The sequence below is a fragment of the Megascapheus bottae genome, chromosome 15 (assembly GCF_031878675.1).
Source record: "Megascapheus bottae isolate mThoBot1 chromosome 15, mThoBot2.hap1, whole genome shotgun sequence".
NCBI lineage: Eukaryota > Metazoa > Chordata > Mammalia > Rodentia > Geomyidae > Megascapheus > Megascapheus bottae.
In genome coordinates, this window is record NC_143523.1 from 33,691,979 (window position 1) to 33,719,226 (window position 27,248).

The 27,248-nt window shown below is 32.7% G+C and overlaps 1 protein-coding gene across 1 annotated transcript in view; it reads right to left on the reverse strand.

Moving 5' to 3' along the window:
- Pcdh15 (protocadherin related 15) overlaps window positions 1-27,248 on the reverse strand; it is a 514,067-nt gene that overhangs the window by 209,117 nt on the left and 277,702 nt on the right. Inside the window, exons 10-11 of the mRNA XM_090346943.1 lie at window positions 7,689-7,797; window positions 2,701-2,813 (exon numbers count right to left, since the gene is read on the reverse strand). Of these exons, the coding sequence (XP_090203069.1) occupies window positions 2,701-2,813; window positions 7,689-7,797 (222 nt within the window). The remainder of the gene's footprint in view (window positions 1-2,700; window positions 2,814-7,688; window positions 7,798-27,248) is intronic.

The window sequence follows — 27,248 nt, forward strand, 5'->3', positions numbered from 1 at the left end:
GGAAGGAAGGAAAAAAGGAAGGAAGGAATGAAGGAAGGAAGGAAGGAAGGAAGGAAGGAAGGAAGGAAGGAAGGAAGGAAGGACAAAAGAGGAAAAATGAAAGACAAATGTAAACATGGATAACCTATAGACAATTCCCATGAATGATAAGCATTCATAAATTCTGTCACATTTTACAATATTCTCAAATTATATTCATTCATAGAAGGTTAGGTTTGTGAGGTGAAATGGAATATCCTTTGGATTTACAATTGGATGTGTATTAATCTTTAATAGCTCATGTTGTGCAAATTATCCAACTTTGTCTCCCTATATTCATTTTTACATTTTCACTTGTCTGTACACTGACTAAATCAGTGGCAGAAATAGGAAGAAAAAAAAGTGAAGATGATTAACCTTTAATTTGTGACACTCACCAACTGTTAAGTGTGCGTGCTGGGTTTTTTTTTTTTGGAATTGGTTTTTGTTTATTTGTTTTGGTAGAAACAAATTCTATTTAGGTTTTAGTTTTGAACACTGAATGCCCAAAACCGACAGCTCGGTGAATGCATGCTGTTTTTTAAAGCAGAATTATTTTTCAAAGCCTAGGAATAGATACTTTTCTGTGTTTTACTTTTGTTTCCCCTCAGCTTTCAAAATTGAAATTTGGATCAAGCCCAATAAAACTTTTACTGCAAATGAAAAATGAAACATCATTAAAATAAGAAAAGGGAAGGAGTTGAAAGACTTACTGCAGAGGAGAATTGCCAGATTGCAATGGTTCAGTGGGTCTCTGAACAATGCCACAATATACAGTCATCATTCAAGCAGGTGACAAATTATTATTCTTACAGATTGATATTTTGCTTATTATCCCCATGGCTACCCACAAACCACATAATTTGAATCTAATAATGCCTGCAAGAATCTCCTATTAATAATATAAAATGTTATTAAATCATTTTAAGAAATTAGCTGTTTCTACTTCTAATTGACATTTTTTTCTATGTAGTTGATGAACTGAGCTATACTTTATGCAGGTAAGTCACCAGAGCTCACATTGCTAGTAAAGGCAAAGGATTGATTCTTTTTTTTTTTGGTTTCAAGTGAGACAGTTTGAAAGCAGATTTGACAAAAAATTAACTCACTTACAGAGAAGCAGCACAAGACCCTAGTTAGATAACAGTAGATGCTATGCTTTTTTTTCTGTTTTATATAATCCCATAAAAATGAAAAGGATATTGTCAATGTAAGTTGAATCTCAAGCATGGTATTTTATGTATATACAAAAGTAGTGGTTCTTTGATAATGACTCTCAAAACCTAGCTAAATGAAATCCAAAGCATTTCTATAAGTCTGTATCATATCTGAACTTCCTTTCCTGTTAACTGAGATAGCACTATCCTTAGCTTTGTCTCCCACATTTTGTTTGTACAGATGAGCATATGGGTATGAAAGCTTGGGTAAGGCTACCATGGGAAATATACAGAAAACAACATATGTAAGGTATAACCTCGAGAAGATTTCTTATTTCACTTTTATTCTTTAATTATTCTAAAGTTAAAAGAGAAAAAATGCCATAAGCCTTCATTTCAATGGCTAATTATCTAGTATGCACAGAGGGGAAAATCTCCTGAAATATCATCTTGATTTATTCCATCATTTTGCTGTTGTCTTATCTCTTTCTCATCATGACCTTCTTTCAGTTCCATTAATAGGTTCCCAGTTCTTCTTCTTCAATACCAAACATAATTCTCACATTTTCAAATGAGTCCAATAGGATTAACTGGACAAATGTCTGACTTCCAGCGGATAGATACATTATTTACTTATAATGTATTAGGTTTATTAAACCTTAATCCCAATATCAAACAGGTCAGCATATATTTAATTTTTTATTTTAGCAAATATAGTACTATACTAGCGTCAAATTGAAAACAGAAAAAAGACAAAAATTCCCTGCTCCCCATGACTGAAATGAGACTTAAAGACTTCAGGATTTGAAAATGTAAAGAAAGTAATGACATATCTATTTTAAAATTTCTGAAAGAGCAATATTTGTCATGTTTGCCTTCAAAAAAACCATAGTGTTTAAAAACAATGCTAATAATTGATATAAATGAATTACTTTGTAAAGATCACCCATATTTTCTTTTTTTGTGTGGAAAAATAAATGATGCCTTACATTGAAAATATGAATGCTAGAGGATAGAATGTATTGTACTATCTATATCTGCTTCATATATTTGATCAGAGCATTTACTATTTGCATATTAGTATTTCTATTAGTGCTACTAATGCTACCTTGATAAATAACAATATAGTGTACTCAAATTTATTAATGAATTTCCACACTGTTCATCAGTTAATATTATTGTTATTATTTTGCCAGTTATTGGCCGGCTTAGTTTGAGTTCTACTCTTTGAACCAACTTCCAAAAGCCCAGCATCATGCTGATTATCTTAGAGAATTTCACAGACTTTTCTGACCATGCCAGGCTTGAACTACAATGTTCCAGATATTAACTTCTTGAGTAGTTAGAATTGTATGCCTCAGCTACTGGCACCACAATGAATGTGTTCTTAAAAAATAGTGAATTTATTTCCTCACTGAAGTTAATTCTTAAAACAAATTTCTTAAAGCATAAAACATCAAAAAACATATACTTCTTTCATTAACATTTCACACTTACAAGGAAATAAGGCATTACTTTAATTTACCTTAATAACCAAATCAAATTTTTGATGAAAGTCTCTGTTTATAGGCTCCAAGAGGTTGAGTTCTGCAGTCCTGGGGTGCATGTGGAAAAATCGTGGGTAATCCTCTGGAGTGCCTGAAAGACATTGAGATTGCAGCGCATAATTGAGAACAAAAATTCATATGAGTATCTGCTTTATCCATTTCCCTTCATTAACTGAAAAGGAAAATTACAATTTTATTAGTAAATTAAGTTTCAAAATTATGCAGTCTAGGGAAAACAGACACAAATGTGGTATATAATTAATTAACTTATAAGTAAGAAAATGGAAAATATTTGTCAGTATGATTTTCAGAGGTTTTTTTTTTTAAATTAAGAGAGCTATTCAATTAATTGGGAACTTTCTCATATGAAAAGAGACATTAACTGAAGTGAAAGCAAATTTTGGATTATAAAATTGTATTTTAATGGTGCATAAATCTTAATTACAGCCTGTGTTTTTTCAATGTATCTTGTGATAAATAATGACTAGCAATTTAAACCTCATATCTAGATGCCTGAAAACTACTATGAATGTACTCTGCTCCATCTGGGAGGATTATTTGAAGATTAGTGTTCAGCTAATTATGCAACCAGAGTAAATTCAAATACAGCCTTGATAATATTCTTAATATCAGGGTAGAATTTCATAAATGTAAGCAATTTTGTAACATTAAGTAGATTTCTTCTGAGAGAAGAAAATTCTATCTTTTTTCTGTATTAATTTTTTTCTGATGAGTTATTGACTTGAACTCTGAGCCTGAGCACTGTCCCTGAGCTCTTCAGCCCAAGGCTACTGCCCTACCCCTGAGCCACAGCCCATTTCCCATTTTTCTAGTGATTAATTAGGGGTAAGAGTCTCATGTTCTGCAGTGCCTGGACTGACTTTGAACCATGATCTTCAAAAAAACTCAGAAAAAAAATTCTAAAAAATAATAACATCTATGGAAAAATGACATCAAAATCTTAGTAGATATTTCAAGGGCTTTATCATGGGTGATTATTATTCTTAATGTACTATGTTATTTCTCTTCTCTTTTGTTGACCTTTGGTTAATTTAATATTGTTACAGTATCTGACTTTGTTACCTGGTATATTGTATATCTGTTTATTTATTTGAAATAAAAAAAGGGAAAGGAAGATTATTGGGTGGGGGTGGAGAGAGGGCAATGGGGACAGAAACATGAGAAGAGATATCAATGTGTGAGAAGAAATGCACATGCTATCTGCCGAATATAACTGTAACCCCTCCATACATTACAATAAAAATTATAAAAAAGAATGATTAAAGGATGACATAAACTATAATTTAAATATTCTTTAGCTGATTTGTTACATGCAGCTATATTTTTCCTTAATAGTTTTTAATGTTTGGACAAAGAGATTTCAATACTACAAGTCAAAGCATCTTGATCAATGTACTCTCTTCCATTGTTCAAAACCTCATCTTCCCCCATTCTATCCCTACAGCTAAGTTATGCAGTTCAATTTTTACCTAATGTGCTAAGAAGATAATAAGTTCATTTACTAACACATCCTCCCTGTATTTATGGACTCCTTGTTACCCTTCCCCTTCTAAGAAGACATGTTTTATAAGCTATTACAATAGATATTTACTGATAAAAATGTTATATATAGGGTAATCTTAAAATAGCAAAACAATAGAGATACAATTGTATATAATACAATGAAAAGGATAATGTTTACACTGAGTTGGTTCCTCCACTGAATTGCTTTTGTGTTTCATTTGAAAGGAATGGTCTGCTCTGTTACTGGCTTTCTTTTCTTTCAGTACCTTGGACATGTCATCATCCATAGTTTTTGTAAGAAACCAAGTGCTAATTTTATTGAGGCTCAATTGCCCATCAAAATTTAGACTTTTCTTTATACTTTGAGGATTCTTTTAAATATTTCAAAGTTTGTTGAGTCTATCTCTAGGTATATATCTTTGGGTTTATGCTTATTGGCTTTTGTTGACTTTCTGGAATATTTTGGACCATTAGATATTGATGCATTCATTCTTTTTCTATGTTGGAGTTCAAATTTTATGTAGGCCAATATGGCTAATGATGTCTTATAGACGTTTGGAATCAAATTTAATTTTCTTATTGTTTCTTATTTCATCCTTGACCTTTAGATTTGATGTAAGTTAATCACTCTGTCCATTTATTGATTGCAGAAACTGGGGCACATAGAGTAGAAAGGACCAAAAAGACACAAGGTAACATTAAGTGATTTGAATGAAAAGTATGCTTAATTACAATGTTGACAATTCTATTTTAATAAAGGTATGTATGTGACAAGTGACTTTCTTAAAATGCCATTTCAGACAAAATTCAAATCCTTGTGTTTCATCAATGGAAATTATGATGTCTGGAAGCTGCAGACAAGTTTTCTACATTGTAGCTGAGAGTTTTCTCTGAGGAATATACACATGTTCTGAATTATTAGAATGGACTTAAGGGAAGTTAAGGGTTTAGGCAAAGTAACTGATGACAAAGTTATAGAAATCCTATTGATTGTGTGTGCTTTGTATTTTGTCTCTGTGTTTCCATTCATATCAGTCTAATGTAAAAAGAATGCATGCTTTATCTTGCTATACATTGATAACAACTTTATCATCTGGTAATTATTTAGATTAATGTTTCTCCAGGCCAGACTGCATATTTTTGCATATAAGATCAAATCCTCCAAACTGTATTTTTGTCAACCTATTTTAGACCAAGTAACTTGAGGAAAAGTAAACTCTAACAATGCCATGAAAATTACAGTTTGTTTGGGCAAATGTCAGAGTTTACACATGGATACTGTCATTTCATAGGCTGTGTTTACAGTACCTAGGATATTCTAACATCTCTTAACTTAGCCTAGAGTGCAAAGTGAGGATAGGAGGTTATGCTAATTTGGGGGCTTAACAATTATGTCCTAGTTCTAGGTTGATGTGATATATTATCTTTATATCATTTTTCTTATGATATTTTGGCCTCATTTCAATCAGAGTAAATGGCAAAATAGAAAAATTACCCTTTATAAGCTTTTAGAGCTCCTGGTGCCAAGGTTTCTGGGTTTTTTTTTTAAATCTGTTTTCAAATTAGTCATAGCTCTCCAGTGCTACCAGTCTCTCTGAAGTTTCAGACAAGCTCAAGAAAAGTCTATACAGAGGATCTTCACCCAGTTATCAGCAATAGGTAGTAACTCCTCTGGCTTCTAAAAAGCTTGCCAATATCTTACAGATTCAAAGAAGCACAATAGCAAGTATCCTAATCAAAGTAAAGTGGTGTTTTCTTCTTTAGCAAATTTCCACATTTAAATTGGACATTAAACAGTTAATATATTGTGTTCTATTGATATTTTTTGTTACACAAATTGTACATCATGTATCCCATTGCCAGGAAACTAGTTCTCATTCATTGTCTGTTACTCTGAATATTTACTCAATAGACGCTTTCAAAAATGTTGAGTCAAATATATATATATATATATATATATAAACTATCTCTCATGCCTTCTACCAGAAACCCCAAGTCTTCCTATTAAATGTTTCTTCTTCTAGTAATACACTTAGGAAAAAACTGGTTTGCCTTGTAAGAAGACCACACGATATTCAGTATAAACAATATGTGTATCATCAAAAACTGTATTCTTCAATTATTTTTTAATCTTTCTAGATACAAACTCCTCCCTTCCTTAATATTGGACAGTTATTGCTTATTTTTGAAGTATTTTTATTTACTGCATTAAGCACAGCGATTAATATAATTTTAAGTCTTCAGTTAAAGTAAGCAATGCTTATTTTATTTTATCAATAGTGTTTTCTATAAAATTAAAAAAAGTTTATATTCATAAAAAGATTTTAACTAATATATCTTATTTATGCAACTGGCTTATAATATATGTGTTGTTCTGAAGATTACAGCTTTACAACAGAAAGATATTTTCACTTTACAGAGAACTTTGCTGAGTATGCTATAGTATAATTGTATAGAATCTAATGAGAATCGATTGCCACAAAAGTATGTAGTTACACAGGCCATACATATTGGCAAAGGTAGCTTAGAAGTTAATGTTGAATGCCATTGAAGCATTTTCCAATCACCCTTGCAAAGCCATCTATCCTCAGTAGCAAGTTCATAGTCAGGCTCTGCAACCATGTTCCTGTTCCATGCATGGTTCTCTATGAAGCTTATAAACTGTGCTAATCAATCATATCTTAGCTAAGATAATTTAAGATGAAGAACAAAAATCTCTTCATCTTTTTGGTTTTCCACAATTAGAAGAATATGCATTAGGAATATATTCAGCCTTTCTATGAAATTTTTAATGGAGAAATTAGTCACAATCATGTGTCCTTTTGCTATATATAATTCTTTACTTTCTCCTACATAGCTCCAAAATAAGCCTTATTTAATTCAGACATTCATAATAAAATTATTTCTTGTATCTAACCAATTAAAATACCATTATATATTGTTCCTAAAGGATGTCTTATGAGTTCTTACGTAGAAAACGGCAAGACAATAATAAATATCCTGCTTTTCTTTGTTTCTTTCAATGAAAATATCTTCATTTCTTTTTTTTTTTTTTTTTTTTTTTTTGCCAGTCCTTGACCTTGAGCTCAGGGCCTGAGCACTGTCCTTGTACTTTCTCAGGCTAGAGCTCTGCCGCTTGAGCCACAGCACCAGTTCCGGCTTTTTTCTATGTATCTGGTACTGAGGAATAAAACCCGGGTCTTCCCACATGCGAGACAAGCACTCTTCCACTAGGCCAAACTCTCGGCCTTCTTCATTTCTTTTCTACATATTATTATAGAAACTATGAAAAGGAAGTATGTTTGTATTATTATTTCCAATTATTTATATGTGCATTTGTGTAGAAATAATTTCCAGTGTTAAACATTTGTTACTAAAAGTTTATACTTTGAGAAAACCTTTTAACGTCACATGATAGTATAAAATGTTAATAGATACAAACCAACTAGGATGGAGTAGAGAATGCCTGGTCTATCTGATGGTGGTTGAATATTCCGGTCCTGATCAATGGCTTGGATTGGTGGGGTTACAATAATGGGGTTCAGTTCTTCCTGGAGAGAAAATGATAGAGGTTAGTTTAGCTTCATTACTAATACTTTGTGGAGAATTGACACTGGGAGATTTTAGTTTGGGAAACTGAATATCATCTGAGATTGTGTCAAAGTTTTCAAGACTTGTAATTTAACACCTCATACTGGTAATTTTGAATTTTAAAAGGAAGAAAGTTTCCTGAAAAAGTTATGGCAATTATATGCACAAGACTTAATATGAAGAATTTCCCTTAGGACAAAGTCAGGAAAGAAATTTAACAATATATTTTCCATCTTCCCAGAGCATCTAAAACAAATTTAAGACTATAAATTACCTGTGATTTAAAATTTCCTCTTTGTTTTTGTAATAATGTTTATTGTTTAATATAACCTAATTATATTACAAGAAAATGAAAACTTGTGTATTTCAGTAGAGATCAAAACTGCATTATTTAAATTTTATATAATTAAAATTGATTATGCATTATTTAATGGCACAAATTAATTTATTACACTCTGCAAAAATATTTTGATTGAAATTAAAATGCAATTCTTTCAAGAGTGTTTCTCAGCTTGAGGTCCCATAGTATTGTCAATTTTTATGTCACATTCTGATTTATATTTCTTCCTAATTGCAAAAGCAATTGATAATAAATAAGTTTAGGCAACATGAACTGTAGATCAGGCTTGTAGCCACTTAAATGCTATTATAGAGAAAGAGTAAGTGGACTTATATATGTACTGGTAAAAAAAAAGTTTGTTTAGCAAGACAGTCTAAAGATAATTCTGGGGATTATAATAGTACGTGCTGAAATTCTTTGTAATTGTATGCTCTGGTCTTTTCTGTCACATTAGTATTTTTTATCATTCTAAGAAAATGATATTATTTACACATTTTCCAGAAACATATATTGAGATTTCTTTGAGTACATTTGTGGGAAACCTACTTCAAATTTTTGAAACCCTTAACCCAAACATATAGATGGTAATTCTAAAGGGAAATTAAGATCTTCTCAATACTTGAAAGCTTCACACAGGAAGGAATTATTGCAATACTAATAATATTATCTTCTCAAATGAGAAAACATTGAAATTTATCACATTAACTTATACCAAAAAAAGTTTAAATTCTCGGCAGAAGTGTGGCCTAGGAGCACTTACAGACAGCAACCACGTTAAACTCTCATGAACACGTTATTTTAAATAAAATTGTAACAATTAAAATAACTTTAAAGAGCTAACCAGATCTTTAAGGATGAGATTTATCCCCAGTGATAGAGCAATTGTCTATCTTATGGAAAAGTGCTAGGTAGTATCTCCAGTACCACATACATATAAAACAAACCAACAACAAACAAAAATCCAAATGAGCATAATTTACATTCCTGCTTCCACTGCTGAAATTCACAATTACATTTGTTTACATCCATATTTATCTTAAAAAAATTTCTCTGCTAACAGCCATTATGTAGCTGTGACAAGTGTGCATCTTACATTCTGTCTGTGGATCCATCAATTGTAGAGATTGGCTCCATCGCTTAGTACATGGTGACCACAGGCAGTTATTTATATGATCTCAGCTTCTTTTTCCTATCTGTAAGCTCTTGAAAATAATATCATCTAACCCTCACAACCACCTTAGTTTGAAGGTACTAATGACATAGACTTGAACTGTGCATGGCACATGGGAGAGACCAATTACACCTCATATGTAAATACAAAAAGAAGTCTCTTCTTAATTTAATAGCTCTTCCTTCCTTTATCTCTACTGCCTGAGGGAGAATAACTTCAAGGAATTTTACTTGTATAATAGTTCCCAAACTTAGATTCTATCTTTGTAACTGGAACACATATAGATATCCTGTATCTTTGATTTGACTCTTCAGGCCTGGAATGCGAAATTATAATCTTATTTCCAATTAACCTCTAGAAAATGGAAGTGGGGTTTGGCTCAAGGGTAGAACAGTAGCCTCAAAGGCTGAAGAGCTCAGGGACAGTGTCCAGGGCCAATTCAAGCCCTAGGACACACAACAAACAAACAAACACACAAGAAGTAGTTTGGTGATGCCTCTGTTGTAATAGTCTAGGCGGTCCTTGAGATCCACTGGCAACCAGCTGCTTTGGAAAATTTCTACTCAGCCTGTTGACCAGTCTGTGAAACTTGAATCAAAATGTTCACTCATTTTAAGTCTCAGTTTCATAGACTATGAGTGTGAAAATAAACCTGTACTGAAGCTTAAATAAAGTCATATTCATACATTAAAACAACAACAACCCTTGATTTTAGACACATTATAATTTTAGGGCCCCCAAGTTCATTTTGGGAAACAGAATTTCTAAATGCTGTTACAATATTTTCCTCAAAAAAAAGAACTATTTAATGTAATTTACCAACACTCACTTTTCTGTGAGCATGATACAAGAACCATGAAAATATCAACTCCACATACAGTTTTCTCTTTTAAATCCAAGTGATTGCTTTCTTTTCTCTCTCACACATAAAATGTGTTAATCTAAATCTTTGGTGCATTCCTTCCTCTCTCTTCTCCCTGTCATCCTCCCTCTGTATGTCTTAAACAGCACCATTTCAGTGGATTAGAAAACCTTCCTTTTCCCCTAAACTGAAAATATGTGAGGTTCTTCATAGTATGAGATAAGGTTGGCATGGCTCTTTCTAACTATGTCTGAGATGAATCTGTATCAGCCAAATTCAGATTATAGTTAAGCTACTTTATTTCGAGTTCAACTAATTGAATCTTCAGTAGCTTTTCTACAAGTGTAGCTCAATTCAGAACTGGAGATGGCATTTCTAATCTGAGGGTTTTGCTGTAGCTCTGTTGTGCATCTCCATGTCAGAAAAGATTCCCAAGAATCATAAGCAATGCTTGAAGTTTCAAATGTTTCTGATCTACATTTTTAAATAAATAGCATGTGCACTCATCTGTTAGTGTGTTAAATGAGATGAAATTGCATTTTTGAGAGTATCAATATTGTTCCTTTTCATAGAGCCTTCAAATTACTTACACATATATTTTAGGTTGGGTAATGTTTCAGGTAATTAACAACTCACTGTTGATAATATCTAGAGATTTTGTAAATGAGAATGGAGTTTTATTTGTATTGCTCCTTTGGAATTGTACAAACAATATAAAACTTAGAAGTACATAGACACGGGCTGGGAGTTTGGCCTAGTGGTTGAGTGCTTGCCTAGCATGCACGAAGATCCGGGTTCGATTCCTCGGTAACACATGCATAGAAAAAAGCTGGAAGTGGTGCTGAGGCTCAAGTGGTAGAGTGATAAGCCTTGAGAAAGTCCAAGGACAGTGCTCAGGCCCTGACCCCAAGCCCAGGATTGGCAAAAAAAAAAAAGTAGATACCCCAGTGACTCATATCTATAATCCATTTTTTTTGGTGGGGTAGTTCAGTCTGGGGCTTGAACTTAGGGCCTGGGCACTCTCTCTGGGCACTGATATACCACTTTGAGCCACAGTGACACTTCCTGCCTGTAATCTGATCTATTAATAAGAAGCTTATAGTTAGAATTAATAAAAATGTAAATAATCGTATATACTAGTAAAATGTATTAGTGATCATCTGAGTAATAAAAAATTCTAAATAGTGCCTCAGGAAATTAGATTTGGAAGTGAATGAAGATGGAAGGATAGATACTTTATCTAAAGTTACCATTCACTCTTTCATATGTCATTACCATATCAGTACTGATTTTATTATGAGAGAGAGAAAAAAGAGAGAAGTAGGGGGGGAGGAAGAAGGAAGGGACGGAGGGAGGGAGGAAGGAAGGAATTTCAATATGGAGAATGAAAAGTCTTTACTCATGGTAAAAGCTTCAATATATTTTTGGAAGTTTGGAAATGATAATAAGCAACTTATTAGAATTGGCACACTTTCATTTCCTATTGACATTGGCAACTTATATAAAAACAATCTTTTTCTTTTTGTTACTGCTAATCAGTTTGTTAGAAAAACCTAGGTTAAAAGGACAAAAGGAATGATATATCAAATATAATTTTAAGATTATTTACTATGCGAATTTTGATGTTTGAAACTTATCTTAGAATTCCTGTAGCAGGTCAGAAGTTTGGCCTAGTAGTAGAGTACTTGCCTAGCAAGCATAAAGACCCGAGTTCAACTCCTTTGGATCATATACATAGAAAAAGCTACAAATGGTGCTGTAGCTCAAGTAGAAGAGTGCTAGCCTTGAGAAAGCCCAAGGACAGTGCTTAGGCCCTGCATTCAAACAAAGAAATAAAACAAAATAAACAAAAAGAAATCCTATAACATGATACTACAGGGGCCAGACGCTTGTGGCTCACTTCTGTAATCCTAGTTACTGAGGAAGCAGAGATCTGAGGATGGAGGTTCACAGTCAAATTGGTCAGAGAAATCTATGAGACTCTTTTCTTCAAACGTGATCGTGCTAGAATTCTAGCCCTGAGCAAAAGAGCTCAGGAACAGCACCTAGATCCCGAGTTCAACAACAAACAAGTATTATACTTGACTTAGGATATTTCTATCATAAATTTGATGTAATTTTCAGAACTAAAGGCATCACTTGAGGAAGAATCATATTTATATATGTGTGTAATTATGTGTATATTTATCAAAAGAAGCAATACAATCAGATAATCTTTTGAGCCAATTAATTAACTGTGGTAGGTAAAGTGATTAAATACAGTAAACATAGAGCCAAAAACACCCACAAAGAAAATTTCCTTACAACAAATATGACTTTAATATTGACAATAGAGTCCATGGAATTCATTTCTATATTAGTTGAAAATATTCTTATATCCAAATACATAGTTAATATTTTGATAAACAATCCATCAACATACTATGGAATTAATTTCACACAGAAGACATTTAACCAAAATTAATGTATAAATAAATCAAAAGATTATCTAAAAGATACATAAAATAACTATATTAATATAACTGAATATTTGAAAATTGTTTGGAAGATACTGTGTATAAAATTCACTGCCACGCATGAAACCCTGATTTCAATCATTTACACCTCTCTCCACAATCTATATAAACATGAATAAATGTATGTGTCCATGTGGGTATGTGTATTAATGACATTTTTAGATATAATAACTTGTGAGAATGAGGTTAAATATTATTTCTGTTAAATATTATTTTAAACATGTTTAAAAGGATCCGAAGAGCTCACACTATATTGACTCAGAATTTGTTTTGTTCATTTCTCAAACAAGGTAAAATAAAGATGTTATAAAATGAGTAAAATTAATCATGTTAAAACAAAAAAATACTCTGTTTTAGTCATGTATGTAAGCTAGATACCCAAGTGTTCATTTGTTAATGTTTATGAACCAAAAGACCTTATCAATGACATAACCATATATTTATCATATACTTCTTTTTTATATGTTTTATTGTAATTAATAAAAGGGTTACATGATATTTGCCAGATGGATGGTGCATTAATTCCCATACATTGATACCCTTTCACATATCTTGGTCCCCATTTCCCTCTCCCCCACCCCCCATCTTGGTTTTCCCTCTTCCCTATCCAATTTCAAATAACCAAATACAAGTACATCCAATATATCAGATAACAAAGTGAAATACTGTGACAATATGATATAACCAAGGGACAGCAAAAGAGATGAGAGATAACAGTACAGTAAGGACAACAATCATTCATTATATGGCTTTTGTTTCAATATCCTCGAGGTCCTTTCAATTAGCTTCACACTATATGGCCTTATGTATCAAGGTTTTGCTCTATTGCAAATCTCTGCTAGGAGAGCCCAAGGTTTCTACTGATTTTGACAAATGAGGGAAACCATTGAGTACCTTTGAGTCTGGCTTACTTCACTTAATATGATTTTTTTCTAAGTCTTTCCATTTCCTAACAAATGAGTCAATGTCCTTTTTCCTGGCTGCAGCATAGAATTCCATTGTGTACAAATACCACAACTTGTTGATCCACTCATCAACTGAGGGACATCTAGGTTGGTTCCAAATCTTTGCTATGGTGAATAATGCTGCAATGAACATTGTTGTGGTAGTGGATTTAGTATGCCCTAGTTTCTGGATGGTTGGGTAAATGCCAAGTAGTGGAATTGCTGGGTCATAGGGGAGTTCTATGTTTAGCCTTCTGAGGCACTGCCATACTGCTTTCCATAGTGGTTGAATGAGTTTGCACTCCCACCAACAGTGTAGTAGTGATCTCTCCTGGCCACATCCCCTCCAGCATCTGTTGTTATTAGTTTTCCTGATCCTGGCCATTCTAACTGGAGTGAGGTGGAATCTCACTCCAGTTTTGTATTTCTTTTATGATCAGAGATGTTGAACATTTCTTCATGTGTCTATAGGCCATTTTTGTTTCTTCTTCAGAGAAGACTCTCTTTAAGTCTTTGGCCCATTTTTTAATGGGATGGTTGTTACTTTGGAAATTAGTTTTGGAGTGATTCAATTTTTTGAGCTGTTGATATATTTTAGATATGAGGCCTTTGTCCGTTGTATGGTTGGTGAAGATCTCTCATATACTTCTTTTTAAAATAAAAGTTCTAGGACTTTAAGCCTCCAACACTATTGTCTATGAATGCATCACAAAATAAACTAATGAATAATATGATAACTGTTGTAAAAACATTTCTCTTACTTTTTTGGTGAGTTGTAAACTCGGAAACATACAAATGAAAGTTGTGTTATCACTAATTGACCTTGGCCAACATTAGATTTAATATATCTGTTTCCATTTGTATTCTAATGAATTATTTAATCTGGCAAAATTCACTATGTTCAAGTAAATCTTACACAATACAAAAAGGCATTTCTCTTGCATGAACAATGAAGTACTCTTTTAGTGGCTGCTTCAGAGCAATCTCCATAGTACACCATGCAAGGGCAGCTCACCCAGGGATTCATTTATCGGTCTTGAAGAATGGAATGTCTTCAGGGAGAAAGTATTTGTTGTTGCATTCCTTGAACATCTTCCTTTCTCTTAACTTGTGATCCTATGGTCTGGACTGCAGGGGAGACATGGCGTGAAGAAATTAAGCAGCCACCTGCAGCACCACTATGCATGTAAAAAGGATCAAAATGGTCCTCTATCAGAATGTAATTGCTATAATTACAAGCAATTTATTTCCTTGTTTGTAGAAACTACTTACTGGTATTTAGAAACTTCTGTCTAATGTCTCAAAGATTCCAAACCATTTCAAAGGAAAAAAACAGAAAAGCCACTGGAACTCTGAGAGTGTCTTTAATGCTCTGCAGCAAACACACTTTTTTGCCATCTTATTTGTCTTTAAGCATCCTGGTCTCGTGAATTCTACTCCAGCTGAAAGGATAGATATGCACAGGAAAGAACATTTACCTTGTTCTTCTGTTCTACCCATCAGAGCTATTTTCCTGACATATTCATGAGAACACTTACCTGAAATGAATGCTTTCCATCTATACAAGCTCAGAGTGGGTAAAAAAATTATTGAAATTTTTGAAGAACAAGAATTGACTTTGTTATAATTGACTTTAGTTTGTTATAAAATTCAGATGACTATATTTACAAATGCATATTTCACATTTATTAACTGTTTCACAGGGAAATTTTCTTTCTTGATCTGATAGAAATCACTTCTAAGGCAAAATTATTTCATTTGTATTAGAAGATAACACTAAGACAATTGTCTTACATATACACATCATAAAGAAATATTTCAGTGAGCACTTATAAAAAAAATTCAGAAAGCTTTTCAGTAGATTTGAGGAAATCTAAGCTCTCTTTTAATTGTTTGAACTATTTCTCTACATAAAGTGGAAACAGTGAGATGTTAACCATTCAACAACTAAATCCTTTTAACTTGTATCAGGGAGGCAGGAACCATGATTCATAGAAATAAAAGTTCAGAAGACAATAAAAGCAAATACTTAAAATTATTGCATCTTACCATCCAACTGTTTTATTACATTTACTTTACAAATATGTCTTCATGCTAGCCATAAGCACATATTTAACATTCATTCTATGTCCTCTATATGTTTCTATTAACAGAAGAATTATAATTACATAAGTCAAAATACATTGATATTCTTATCCAATATTTTATTATGATTATCTTGATTTTCTACAAGAATTTGAAAATGGTATGTGAAATTCTTGATGGTTAGTTTGTGTAACATAGTACAAAAAGTGAGAACAATCAAACATGGTTTTATATACATATTCATATAGATATAAATATTCCCTGAAGAGCTGATTCCCTTGAAAGGCCAATTCATTTAGTTTTTTTTCCCCCAGTGACATAAATACTGGATTGGTTTAAAAAGCATCAGAAAATTTGGACTGTTCTTCTCCATGTAAATAATTCACCAAAAGAAAGTAATTGGGATGAGTAACAGAAGCCAATCTGTCACTTTGATTTTTTTTATATTGTTGAAGATATGCAGATGGGATACTTAGATGAGTTGTAAAGCTTCAATATTTTGTTTTGAAACTTGAGTTTTATGTTTGAGTGACATCTTCCCAGCAGAGTTGGAAATAATCATCCACAAAACAAGAGGGCAAAAAGCCTGGGCAGAATATTTCCACAAACAGATTCATGAATATCACCTGAGTTGAACACTGGGATTTCTATCTTCGTCGAACAAAATACCTCCAGACTTAAGAAAAAGTGTCTTTACCTCTATGGGTGGACTTCACCGCTGCTTTCATATTGCACTCCATATTATTATATCAAGCTACATCCCTTAACCTTGATTTGAGATACCCAATATATTTTTAATTTAGAAAAAAAACAAGTAGATTTTTAGTGCTAGAGTGGAAGAGATGCCGATTCCACTTTCTGGTTATATTTAATCTGGTCTATTGAAATCTTTAATATAGCAGCTATTTGTGAACCAGCTTCACGACTGGTAAAAAAGAGGTGATTGAATCTTCTGCTGAGATTCCTGACTTTACCAAGGTAGGAGATATGAATGAACCCACTGGAGAGCCAGGGTCATTAATTGTATCATATCCTTACTGAATTCAGGTTTGGAATATAAGTATCCTAAATGTCTTATCTGTTCCTAGTTAACACAGAATGGGAAAGAAGACTGTGTTACACACAGCTCTGTCTTACCCCAGGGTAATTAATCAGGATCTATTTAGCAAGAGTAAGAATTTGTAGAGATTGTACAAGCCTCCTTTTGGATAAATAACACTGAAATCGAAACATTATAAAATAACACTAAATTGGAAATATACAACTTAGAATAACTCCGGTAAGATCCCAATCCTTTATAGTGTAGAACTTATCTTCTGGAATTACCTGTTAAGACAAGCACATATGAAAAAATATTCAATTGAATATGTGTGTATACATATATATACATATATATATGTATATATATACACAACTTGTGGTATTTTGGTATGCTGCCTTTCCAAGCAATATAAAATATTTGGCAGAGTGTATAAAATAAACTTAGACAGGTTCCCTATATACCTCTAGCAAATAACTTGATCACAAATGGAAGGGAAGTTCTCTCAATGAACACATTCTCCCCATTTAAATCCTTAGTAAAATGACAGAGGATGAAAAATCTAGATATATCTATTGTAAAGCAAACTTTCCAAGACTTGGGTTTATGTTTGAAGGAAGATGTAAGACCTACACTTGTTTGCAAACTTCAATTTTGTCCTTGCTAGAGAGGCTACTACTTTAGCCACAACAGGGGAGCTGTTGATAACTCAGGATGTTGATGCCTGCAGGGCACTGATAGATGCTTCATAAATCTTTTCCAAATGGCATTCTTGATATTTGCCCACAGGGTCCCTAAATACAGCTGCTAAACTTCAATTTTCCTTCAGAAGTTCAATGCAATAGATTTTTCTCTCCCCTTCCTGTGTTGGTAGCAATTATGTCTTCTACCTAGGTTATACTTATTTCCCATCATATTCACAATTCTTTTTCTCCAAGACAACCGTTGCATCAAAAACATCTGTCAAAGCAATCACAGCTGTTAAGCCTTACCCCAGAAAAAACAAAATAATCATGACACTGGAGAATAGTTCTGAGCATCCTGGGTAAAGATCTCCAGATAATAATATGTACAATAATTTTACAAACTATTGTCTATGTTCTATAATACTTCTACTTCTCAACTTGTACTTCTCTTTTAGGTTCGTTCTGATGCCCACATTCTTTGACAGGAGAAAATGCAGGAATTGTTGGGAAGGCTTCAAGGCAAGTATGGTACATACCTTATATTCTCATAGTGACAGTGCCTCATGCTGTATTTGAACTCACACTACACTGGGCAATTCATTTTGGTCAGTGTGATTTAAAGACTGTTCTCTCTCTGGATCTTCTTTATGTTCTGCTGTCATGTGAATAATGCCTGGCCTGTTTGCATCTTCCCAGTGGCTTCTCCTTTCTGCCTATGAGCATCTCAGAGATTTTTTTTTTATCAAAATATGTAAAACTTGTTTTCTTGTCCATTGTTTTTGCATTTTCAAGTCTTAGTCTATATCAAGACTGAAAATTAGACCCATGAACTTACTAGCCATGTTTCCTATCATTTGATCTACAACCAATATTTCTTTACTTTTTTGGATGAGGTCTCAGGTTTTTTGTTTGTTTGTTTGTTGTTGTTTTTCCTCATGGGACAGGAGATAATGGTCCCAGTAACTCAGGGTCTGTGTGCTGTCCCTGAGCTTCATTTTGTTGTTCATGGATAGCACTGTACTAGTTGAGCTGCAGCTCTACTAAGAGTGAACAAATTCAGCAGTGGATCCCACTAGACACTCTATTGGAATGAACTGTACAACTTTGGAAGGGAAGGAAGGTCAGAGGAGAAAAACTAGCAGAGAATGAGGGATGGGATAAGATTGTTCAGTAGGAAATGTACTTGCACTCATCAGCTAACTCAAATAACTGCAACCCTTTATATGTCACCTTTACCATATTAAAAAAAAATCACTGACTTTCTTGCCTGGGTTGGCTTTTAACAGTGATAGGATGATCTTAGCCTTCCGAATAGCAATGATTATAGATATAAGCCATTAGGCCCAGCTAAAATTCTTATTTGTTGAAGCTTTAATTATGTGTCTCCCGACAGTAGAATATCAATGCCCTTGTACTATATAATCATCTCTATATGTCTCTTGCAACTAAAGTACTATCATAAATTACTCTCTCCCTCTTCACTTTATGCACATATATGTTTATTTGTGTTCATGTGATCACATAACTTCTTCTCTTAAATATATAATTGTAAAATAAGAACAATTATTGTGTAATAGAAATGATAATTTGAAATAATGCACTTTTTGGAACTAACTTGCTACTGCATTATTCAGAGAGCAGCATGTTGAGTGATAAGGGAACCAGAGTAATGTAACTCTTTTACCTATTTCTGCTTTATTTTATTTGATTCCTTTAGAAAAAGTGTAAAGAATGATAATTACTTTTCCATAAAGAAGTTAAGTGATTCATAATCATATCATTCCAGTAGTGAGATAAGACTTGCTTATAGGAAGAATACTTTTTATAATAATATAATAAAATAATAATATTTTAGTCTTCTACTCAGATTTGGGCAAATTAGGCTAAAATAAAAGATTATCTGCTGTCACAATCACCTACATGAAATTTAGATTTCTGAAATTATCATAGATCAATTTCTTACAATAAGAAAATTCTGTGAGATTGTATGTGCAAATAAATGAGTGTGTATACATTGGTTTAGGCTAAAGAATTAATGACATGTAAAGAGTGTGCAAATGCATTCAGCTATTAAATAACTTGTGATAGAACATTCATTTTTACACAGCACATTATCTAATGAAAATGCTATAGGACAAAGGTATGGTTTTTTCTATTATAGCTGTGCAGGTACTTTTAAATAATGATAAGTAGTAATTTTATATACACAAGGCATAAAGTTTGGCCTTGTGTACATCATACTGACACATCTGATAATATCTGTTTAATATTGAAAATGCAGGGATTGAAAGAACGTCAGACATGACATATAAATCATAATTGTTAAATTAGCAAATTTGAAGTTTATCAATGATCTTTTTTTTTTCTATTTGAATGAATATTCTCTGTGCTCTGATTTTTGCCAAATATCCCTGAGCTATTTCTGCCAGTGAGCAAAAACTGGAGATCAGGTTGCCTGGATACAACAAATCCTGAACAGCCAAGGGGAAGATGAAGGTCAAAGAGAATTAGATTGATGTCTTGTTCCTGTTTGAAAGCAGAACTTATTTGTTTTGTCCACAGAGTGGGGAAATATGGGGCAGTTTAGGAAGACAAGGTATTATTTTGCTGTGAAAAGGATTCATAAGGAAATACAGGTATGAGAAGCAGCACATTGAATATTAATATAGGGATAGGATACTTTAAATTTCTGTTTATATCTCTTTGAACCTGAAACCTTTGCTGTATCTCCTACTAAAATGGATCAATTGATGATCTCAAATAGAGAAAAATAGGGAATCCCAAATTAATCTGCATATAAATGAGTGCTAAAGGACAAAGTAAAATAAGTTTTGACATGACTTTAAAAGCAGAACTTGAGGAAGTTGAACACAAAGTTCTCATGTAAATAATGAGCAAATAATACATATCTTTTTCAAATGAGTGATTAAACAGTTCTTCAACGCTCAGTTATTTTCTAGTAAAGCAAAATATGTGAGGAAGAAGAAACAAAATCCATAAATTATTCACATGCCTCCATAAGTAACTTGCAAACTTCTAAAATTTCAAAGGAAGCTTTTCCCAAAATTATTAAATTTTCACAAATATGGTATTGAGCAAAAATATTACTGACCATAAATTTATATTGCATAATTGACAATACAGAATATAAATCATAAACTGGTTTATTTTTTGTTTAATATTTTCATTTCATATTTCATGGTTTAAAATGAAGTCAAAACATTACTCATTTTATGCCATCTATTCTTTTAAAAATTTTTGGTCATTATCAGTCTTACAAAATGCATATATTCCTCAACATCTTCCTCAAAGATTATAGAATTTCTTTCTTTTGGGAGACAATGCCTAGAATGACTTTAAAGATAAAGCTTACTATAATAACGTGCTACAGGAGACATCAAAGTTTCCCTTTCAGAAAATAACAAATTCCATTACATTTAAGAGACCACATCAATGGGCCATAAATGTGGAAAGAGAATTTCTTTGAATATGATCTTGTTAGCAAAGTTCTGAATTCTTTTTAGGTAAATAGGTAGTGTCTCCTGTTAGAAATAACATCATAGCTTCATAGAGCTGTGCCTTGAGTATATGAAGTAATTTATAATGAGAACTCATCATTGTTTTGGGTAGCAACAGAGAAATGCGAAGATGCTCTCATAAACATAACAACCCAAGAGAGAAGATTCAAATCAATGTAAGGCTAAAGGAGAGGAACAGATCAGCATTCTCCAAATGTTCAAGACAAAGAAAGTAGTTATCAAGCAACAGAGAAAACAGGACATAAGATATGCCCAGAAATAGGAGATGAACAGTGGGAGAAAACACGGAATTTTCAGGGGAGTAAGGCTTATTAATTTTTATGATTATTACTGTCCTTATTCTAATAATACAATGAATAATTCAATCAATAGAGGAAGAGAGATAGACCAGGATATTTCTGGAAATTGGCCCCCATCTGGAGGAATCTGTAGGTCATTGACTCATTCTTAGCTTATAAATAGACTTTGTCTATCTTGACCTTATAAATTCTACCATTATGAGACATCTTTACTCCAATTGATAATTGAACCAATCACAAATAAATTTTTGACTTCTGCATAAGCAGGGTCAAAATCTAGAATATTTCTTCATGAAAGGAAATAGGATCCTAGTCTAAATTCACATAATTATTATTTAAAAAGCTGACATTCAAAAACAGAGATTTATAAAAACAGACATCAAATTATTCTAAAGTTGGCTATGAAATTTTGTTATTCTTCCTATCATTTATGATTAAAATGTATGTACATATTCTTTCTAAGAGAGATAGCAGAAAAAGGATTTATTAACATCTTGCCATATAATTAATTTTTATATAGTCATGATTTATCAAATTTGGTCATTTCCTTCTTATTAATTCTATTAGATCTTAAATTATAATAATCTACTCAGAGATAGCAATTGCTTCCATAATTTACCTCTTTTTCAATAATTTTTCTATCCTAAAAATCTCACTACATTAGAGTTGGAATATTAGCGGTTTGAATGAAAACATATTTTTCATGCATATTGATCAAAACTATTTAGTTGTCTTTGATTTGTCTACTGAATATTATTTGCTTTTCTATCTAGTGATCTATTCACCATATAATTTGAATAATTGTTATTAATTTATATTACATTTGATAAATAGCAACTTCCAAGAGATATTTATTTGAAAAGAACAACAAAGTTCTTTATAGTATCCATTCTATGAAACATTTAAAAATATATAACATAGTTTGTATCACTTGAATCCAGTTTAAGCATTGTTTATCTAAAATGCTTGGGACCAGATACATTTCTAAACCTTTTGGAATATTTCCATAATAATAAGTTTTTATGACTGAACACAAATGAAAACACAATACTTACTCAAACTTTAAGTGCAATGTATTCAAATGGAGAGAAAGTAATTTTAGGCAATGATTTTAGTATGACTACACTCTGACTGCAATCTATTCTTTGAGGAAACAATTGGATAATCTCATTTGTGTTATTATATCATGCCCCCAATACTTCAGGTTTTGACTGAGATCTCAGGATTTCGAATGACATATGTTCAATATGCATGCTCAAATCTAAAATCATATATACAACAAAGAATAAGTATGGTTACAAGTATTTCAGATACAGGATGTTCAAACTGTGGTAGGAATTTAACACTGAAAGAAGAGGATTGGTTCAGGTGATAGGGTCCCAGCCTTAGGAAAAATAGCTAAGTAGGTATGCAATAGATGAGAGTTCAAGCCTTGGTATTTGTACACAAAAATAATTTAATATACATAATCTGAGAAAAATTTAGTATCATAAATGTATAAAATATATTAATTATACAGATATTCATGTTGGGAAAATAGTATTGGGCAATGTCATACACCTTAATTAAGGCAACAAATTTTTTTATTAATAGCAAATTTGTCATGAGTGAGAAACATGTCTGTTATAGATGTTCATTACACCATTAGTTCTGAAATAACATCTATTTATTTTCTATTGATGTGTGAAGGTACTAGTAAAATGCATCTTCTAAATTACAGCGCTCCTAAGATTAAGTATATTTATTTGGAATCTAAGAAAATGTAATATTCATTTACCAAACAATCTTAGTTGACTATTTTACACGTTACTATGTGGTCTATCCTGAAATAAGCCAAAAATAGTTAAGGAAATGAATATAAGAGCCATATCTAGATTTTAGGGGAAAGAAGATGTGGGATGATAGTATAAAAATCGGTACAAAAAGATGCCCATAAATAAAACTACAGATATGAAAACTAGTTGTATGTGATACATTATTTAATACAAATATAGGAAAGAATATGTTAATAAACAAAAATGTAATAAAACCACATGATATATAACTAAAAGTAAATACTACTTTATACAAGAATTTCAATGTCCCACTTCCTTTTTTCATAATTTTATATATGAATATAACTTATTCACAATCGCACAGAGTAACAGTTATTTTCACTCAAGATACAGAACAGATAGCTTAGTCTACATTAAAGTTTTATGACTCGAATGAAAGTAATTTACCTACTATCTTCTTGGGGGGGTCTTAGGAATTTTTAGGCCCACAATGATAAAGACTTTTCCTCCTTACCACTATTAAAAATCTGTAAATGAAACAGAAATTGAGAAAAACGTATTCCCTTATAGACAATTTATTCCCTTATAAAACACTTTGCATGGTTCTGGCCTTATAAACAGAATGAGACCTTTATATTGTCTTCACTGCAGTGTTACATACTATACTCTTTCTAGAAGTTGTTGGGTACTAATCTGAGAAAAAGCCTTATGCCTATTGGGTCATGGATACAGAGCATAGGAGAAGCATGACTCAACTGAACTATGAGCTCTCAAGTGGTATTGGTAGAATTCGGTCCCTGCTGCCATCCATGAATATCAGAGAAAGTTAACAGTGTTATTAATTCTTTTCTTCTTTACTTCAAATCTAATAGAAATCCCTGTGTTAATTAAATATATTTTCCTTTCAATAAAAGAACTAGATTTAAATTTCCATTGAAGGTTCACAGCCACACTGGTTAAGGATAGTTGAGGCACACCCATTTTCTATTCATGAATTCTGAGATGGCTCAAGAAACATAAGATTTTACAGATATTTTTGCACATGTAAGGGAGAATTTGGTACTTGATAAGCCAATTCTTGATTTATTAATCAAATAAATTATCAATAAATGAGGCTGTGGTATATTAAACACTGACCTGTATTCTGGAAACATAACCAAGTCTTTCAACATATCCCATAACTATTCAGTGATGTCTTCTTCAGTGAATTGTAAATGTGAACATAATTCTAAGATAACATATAAACAAGAAAACTTTTACCCTTTTTTCAATAGTATTTTTTCAAATATATTTACTTGATTTATGACCCTTTCAGAAGTTGATGAGTATTATCTTTACTAGATAACATTCATTTCTTAACTATTTTGGTTATTGTATAGGAACTCCTGCAGTTAATCAGAATGCTATTATATTCCCTTATGCTAACATTGTTACAACAGTGTCTCAATTTGGTGGATATGTACAACACATAGTACACATAGTTTGTTAGTTCAAGCTGCTGTTAGCCAACATATGCTCAGCCTTCAGTGAAGGGAGGTAAATTAGAACAAATGAGAAAGTGAAAGAAAACAAAGTGCTATGTAGTTATAAGACACCAGATTATTATTAAGTAACATGTGTTTTCTGAACAAAAGCAACCAATATTTTTCCTCAAATTGGTAGGTAGTGAGGTGTATCAAAACAAGTTTGCAAAGAACAACGAGTACAGTTTAATAAATCAGTTTGAAGAGGCAACAATGCAGTTTCTTCTAGTAATGATACGCTGGGCACTGAAAGTTTAAAATGAAAAGAAGAAAAAGGGTAAAAGAGAAGAAAGAAAGAGATCAAGATTACATAGATATTTGATCACAGTGTTTATGAAATAGCTTGTCCTATAGCTGAAAAAGCTTTTTAGAAAAGTCTTCAGTGGAATAATGGTGTCGAAAGCCAAATGAAATGAATTATAAAGTATGATTCTCTACTTGGTATGCATAAATGTTACAAGCTTGTGTGCAATTCAGACAAAAGTATGGAGTTCGATTTGCAAGTTCCATTTGATACAATTTGATGATTGTGATTAAAGAACCATAAAAATTTTCTCTTTAACATTTCCTTTTCCCTTCACAAAGGCAGACTACTGTAATTTCCTTGGGTTTCTTTCCTCTTAACTATAATGTCACCTACAGATAATGGGTTTCTTTCTTGTACGTGTTAAAAAAAATAACCTACATTAAACTATGTATGGAGAAGCACAGCATTTTACAGAAAGAGAACCCATAAAGATATTAACTATCTAAAATGTTATGAAGGTATGGTTTTAAATAGTATACATGACACTGTGATAAAAAGAATGATTAAGAGTTTGCCTAGGGGAATTCTGGGATGATGGCAGAGGTTCAGGTTGAATCTATGTGAATTCTTGCCAAGATACCTATTTTAGCATTCCAGCAAAAAGTTTGTTGCTGAAGAATCACACCAAGAAAGCCATAATAGTACAGAAATCATGGCTACAGTGGAAGAAGTCAGGAAGCCTGTTTAAGAAGACAGTTTTGAGACCACACCACTACTATTGTGGTGGTGGCTGCAGTGGCAGGCGCAGCTCCCCAGAGCAGCTGCGATAAGACAAAGACACCAGCTTCACGTAATTACATCACAGACTGGGTAACTGTGAGAGAAAATCTGCATCCTGCAGGCTGCGGAGAGACACTGATCACAGACACTTCCAAAAACCAAGGGAAAGTGTGAGTACCCCACAGCATTGCGAAGGTAGTCCCTCCCTCACTAGCCAAGAACAGTGCCATCTTGCCTACTGGCAAAGAAGCTGTCAGACCAGCTAGCAGGTGGAACCTGAGAAGGGGTGTCTATAGTGCCATTTTTCAAAAGGGCAAGGGAATCTGACCAGTGTCAGCTCAGCCTCCCCAGGCTGCCCTGGAGGGAAAAATATCTCCTATGGCAGGGCAGCTTTCCTCCCTGTCCTTGCCAGTCTCAGCTATGCTGGCAAAAACAATAGTGGCTACAGGCTGGGTTAGAGAGAGTCTGTAAAGCTCATGATTTATACCAGATAGGACACAATTTACCCACATTCAAGCTACAAAAAACAGATATGTTTCTCCTGCAGGTCACACAAAGCACATTACCCTGACAGTAAATTAGCCTAGGAGGACAGTCACATGACCCCAAGTTTGGAGGGCAGAACTTTTTCTATCTGCTGAAACAAATTGACAGGAAAAACTAAGTGAGCAATTGGAAAATTGATCATCACAAGGAAATCAAGGCTCCATCAAGAGACTGGAAGCAGGAACCAGGGAAGACACAACACAAGCAAGTTTCCCCAAATTATCTGAAGAATGATCTTTGTCTAATTATAATTTTTTTAAATACTACTTTTTTATTATTTTTCTTTTTATTTCATCATGATTCTCTTCACTCCTAGAAACATAGCAAAAGAGATTAGTAGGCTATGTCCTTCATTTAGATTATATTTTGATTACTCCCCCTATTTTTCAATCCTAGTGTTTTTAATTTAATATTTTTCTTTAAATTGGTATAATTTATATTATTGATCTCATATATATTTATTTCTCTTTTTAAATTTTCTTTTTATTTACTTATTTAAATTGTTATTTTTTTTAATTTTTTCCCTTTCTCTGAATCTGGGTCTGAGTTATCTTTATTCTATTCCTTTCCTTCCCTACATTACTCTTCTCTTATTTTTTCCTCTTGCCTTTCATTATATCGCTCTATTTCAGGTCCTTTGCTCCTTTGATTTTTATAGTTCAATTATCTACAATTGATTGTTGTTGACCTAGTCTGTATCTGTATTTTTCAAATTACACTGTAGGTCCACATTGATTTAAACCTCATAGGTAATGTTCAGTGGTTGTATTGGATCTATTTATAAATTCTCAAAAGGAGAGAGGGAGTGAATGCCTGTCTAAGATTGTGAACCTCTGTAGTCAGTCTGTGCAGCAATAGAGCACTGGGTTAGTTCTTAATTTTAAATTGTAATCTTAAATTGTGGAATTAGTCTGGCTTGTATTTCCAAATGGGAAGAACAAGAAACTCAAGAAAAATGCTGAATCATAGAATCTCATCTCCCACTCAAAATAAACAGGCAAGAGAACAGTCAATAAACCTAGAGGAGAGTCCTCAAAATCCTCTACAAATGTTACTGGA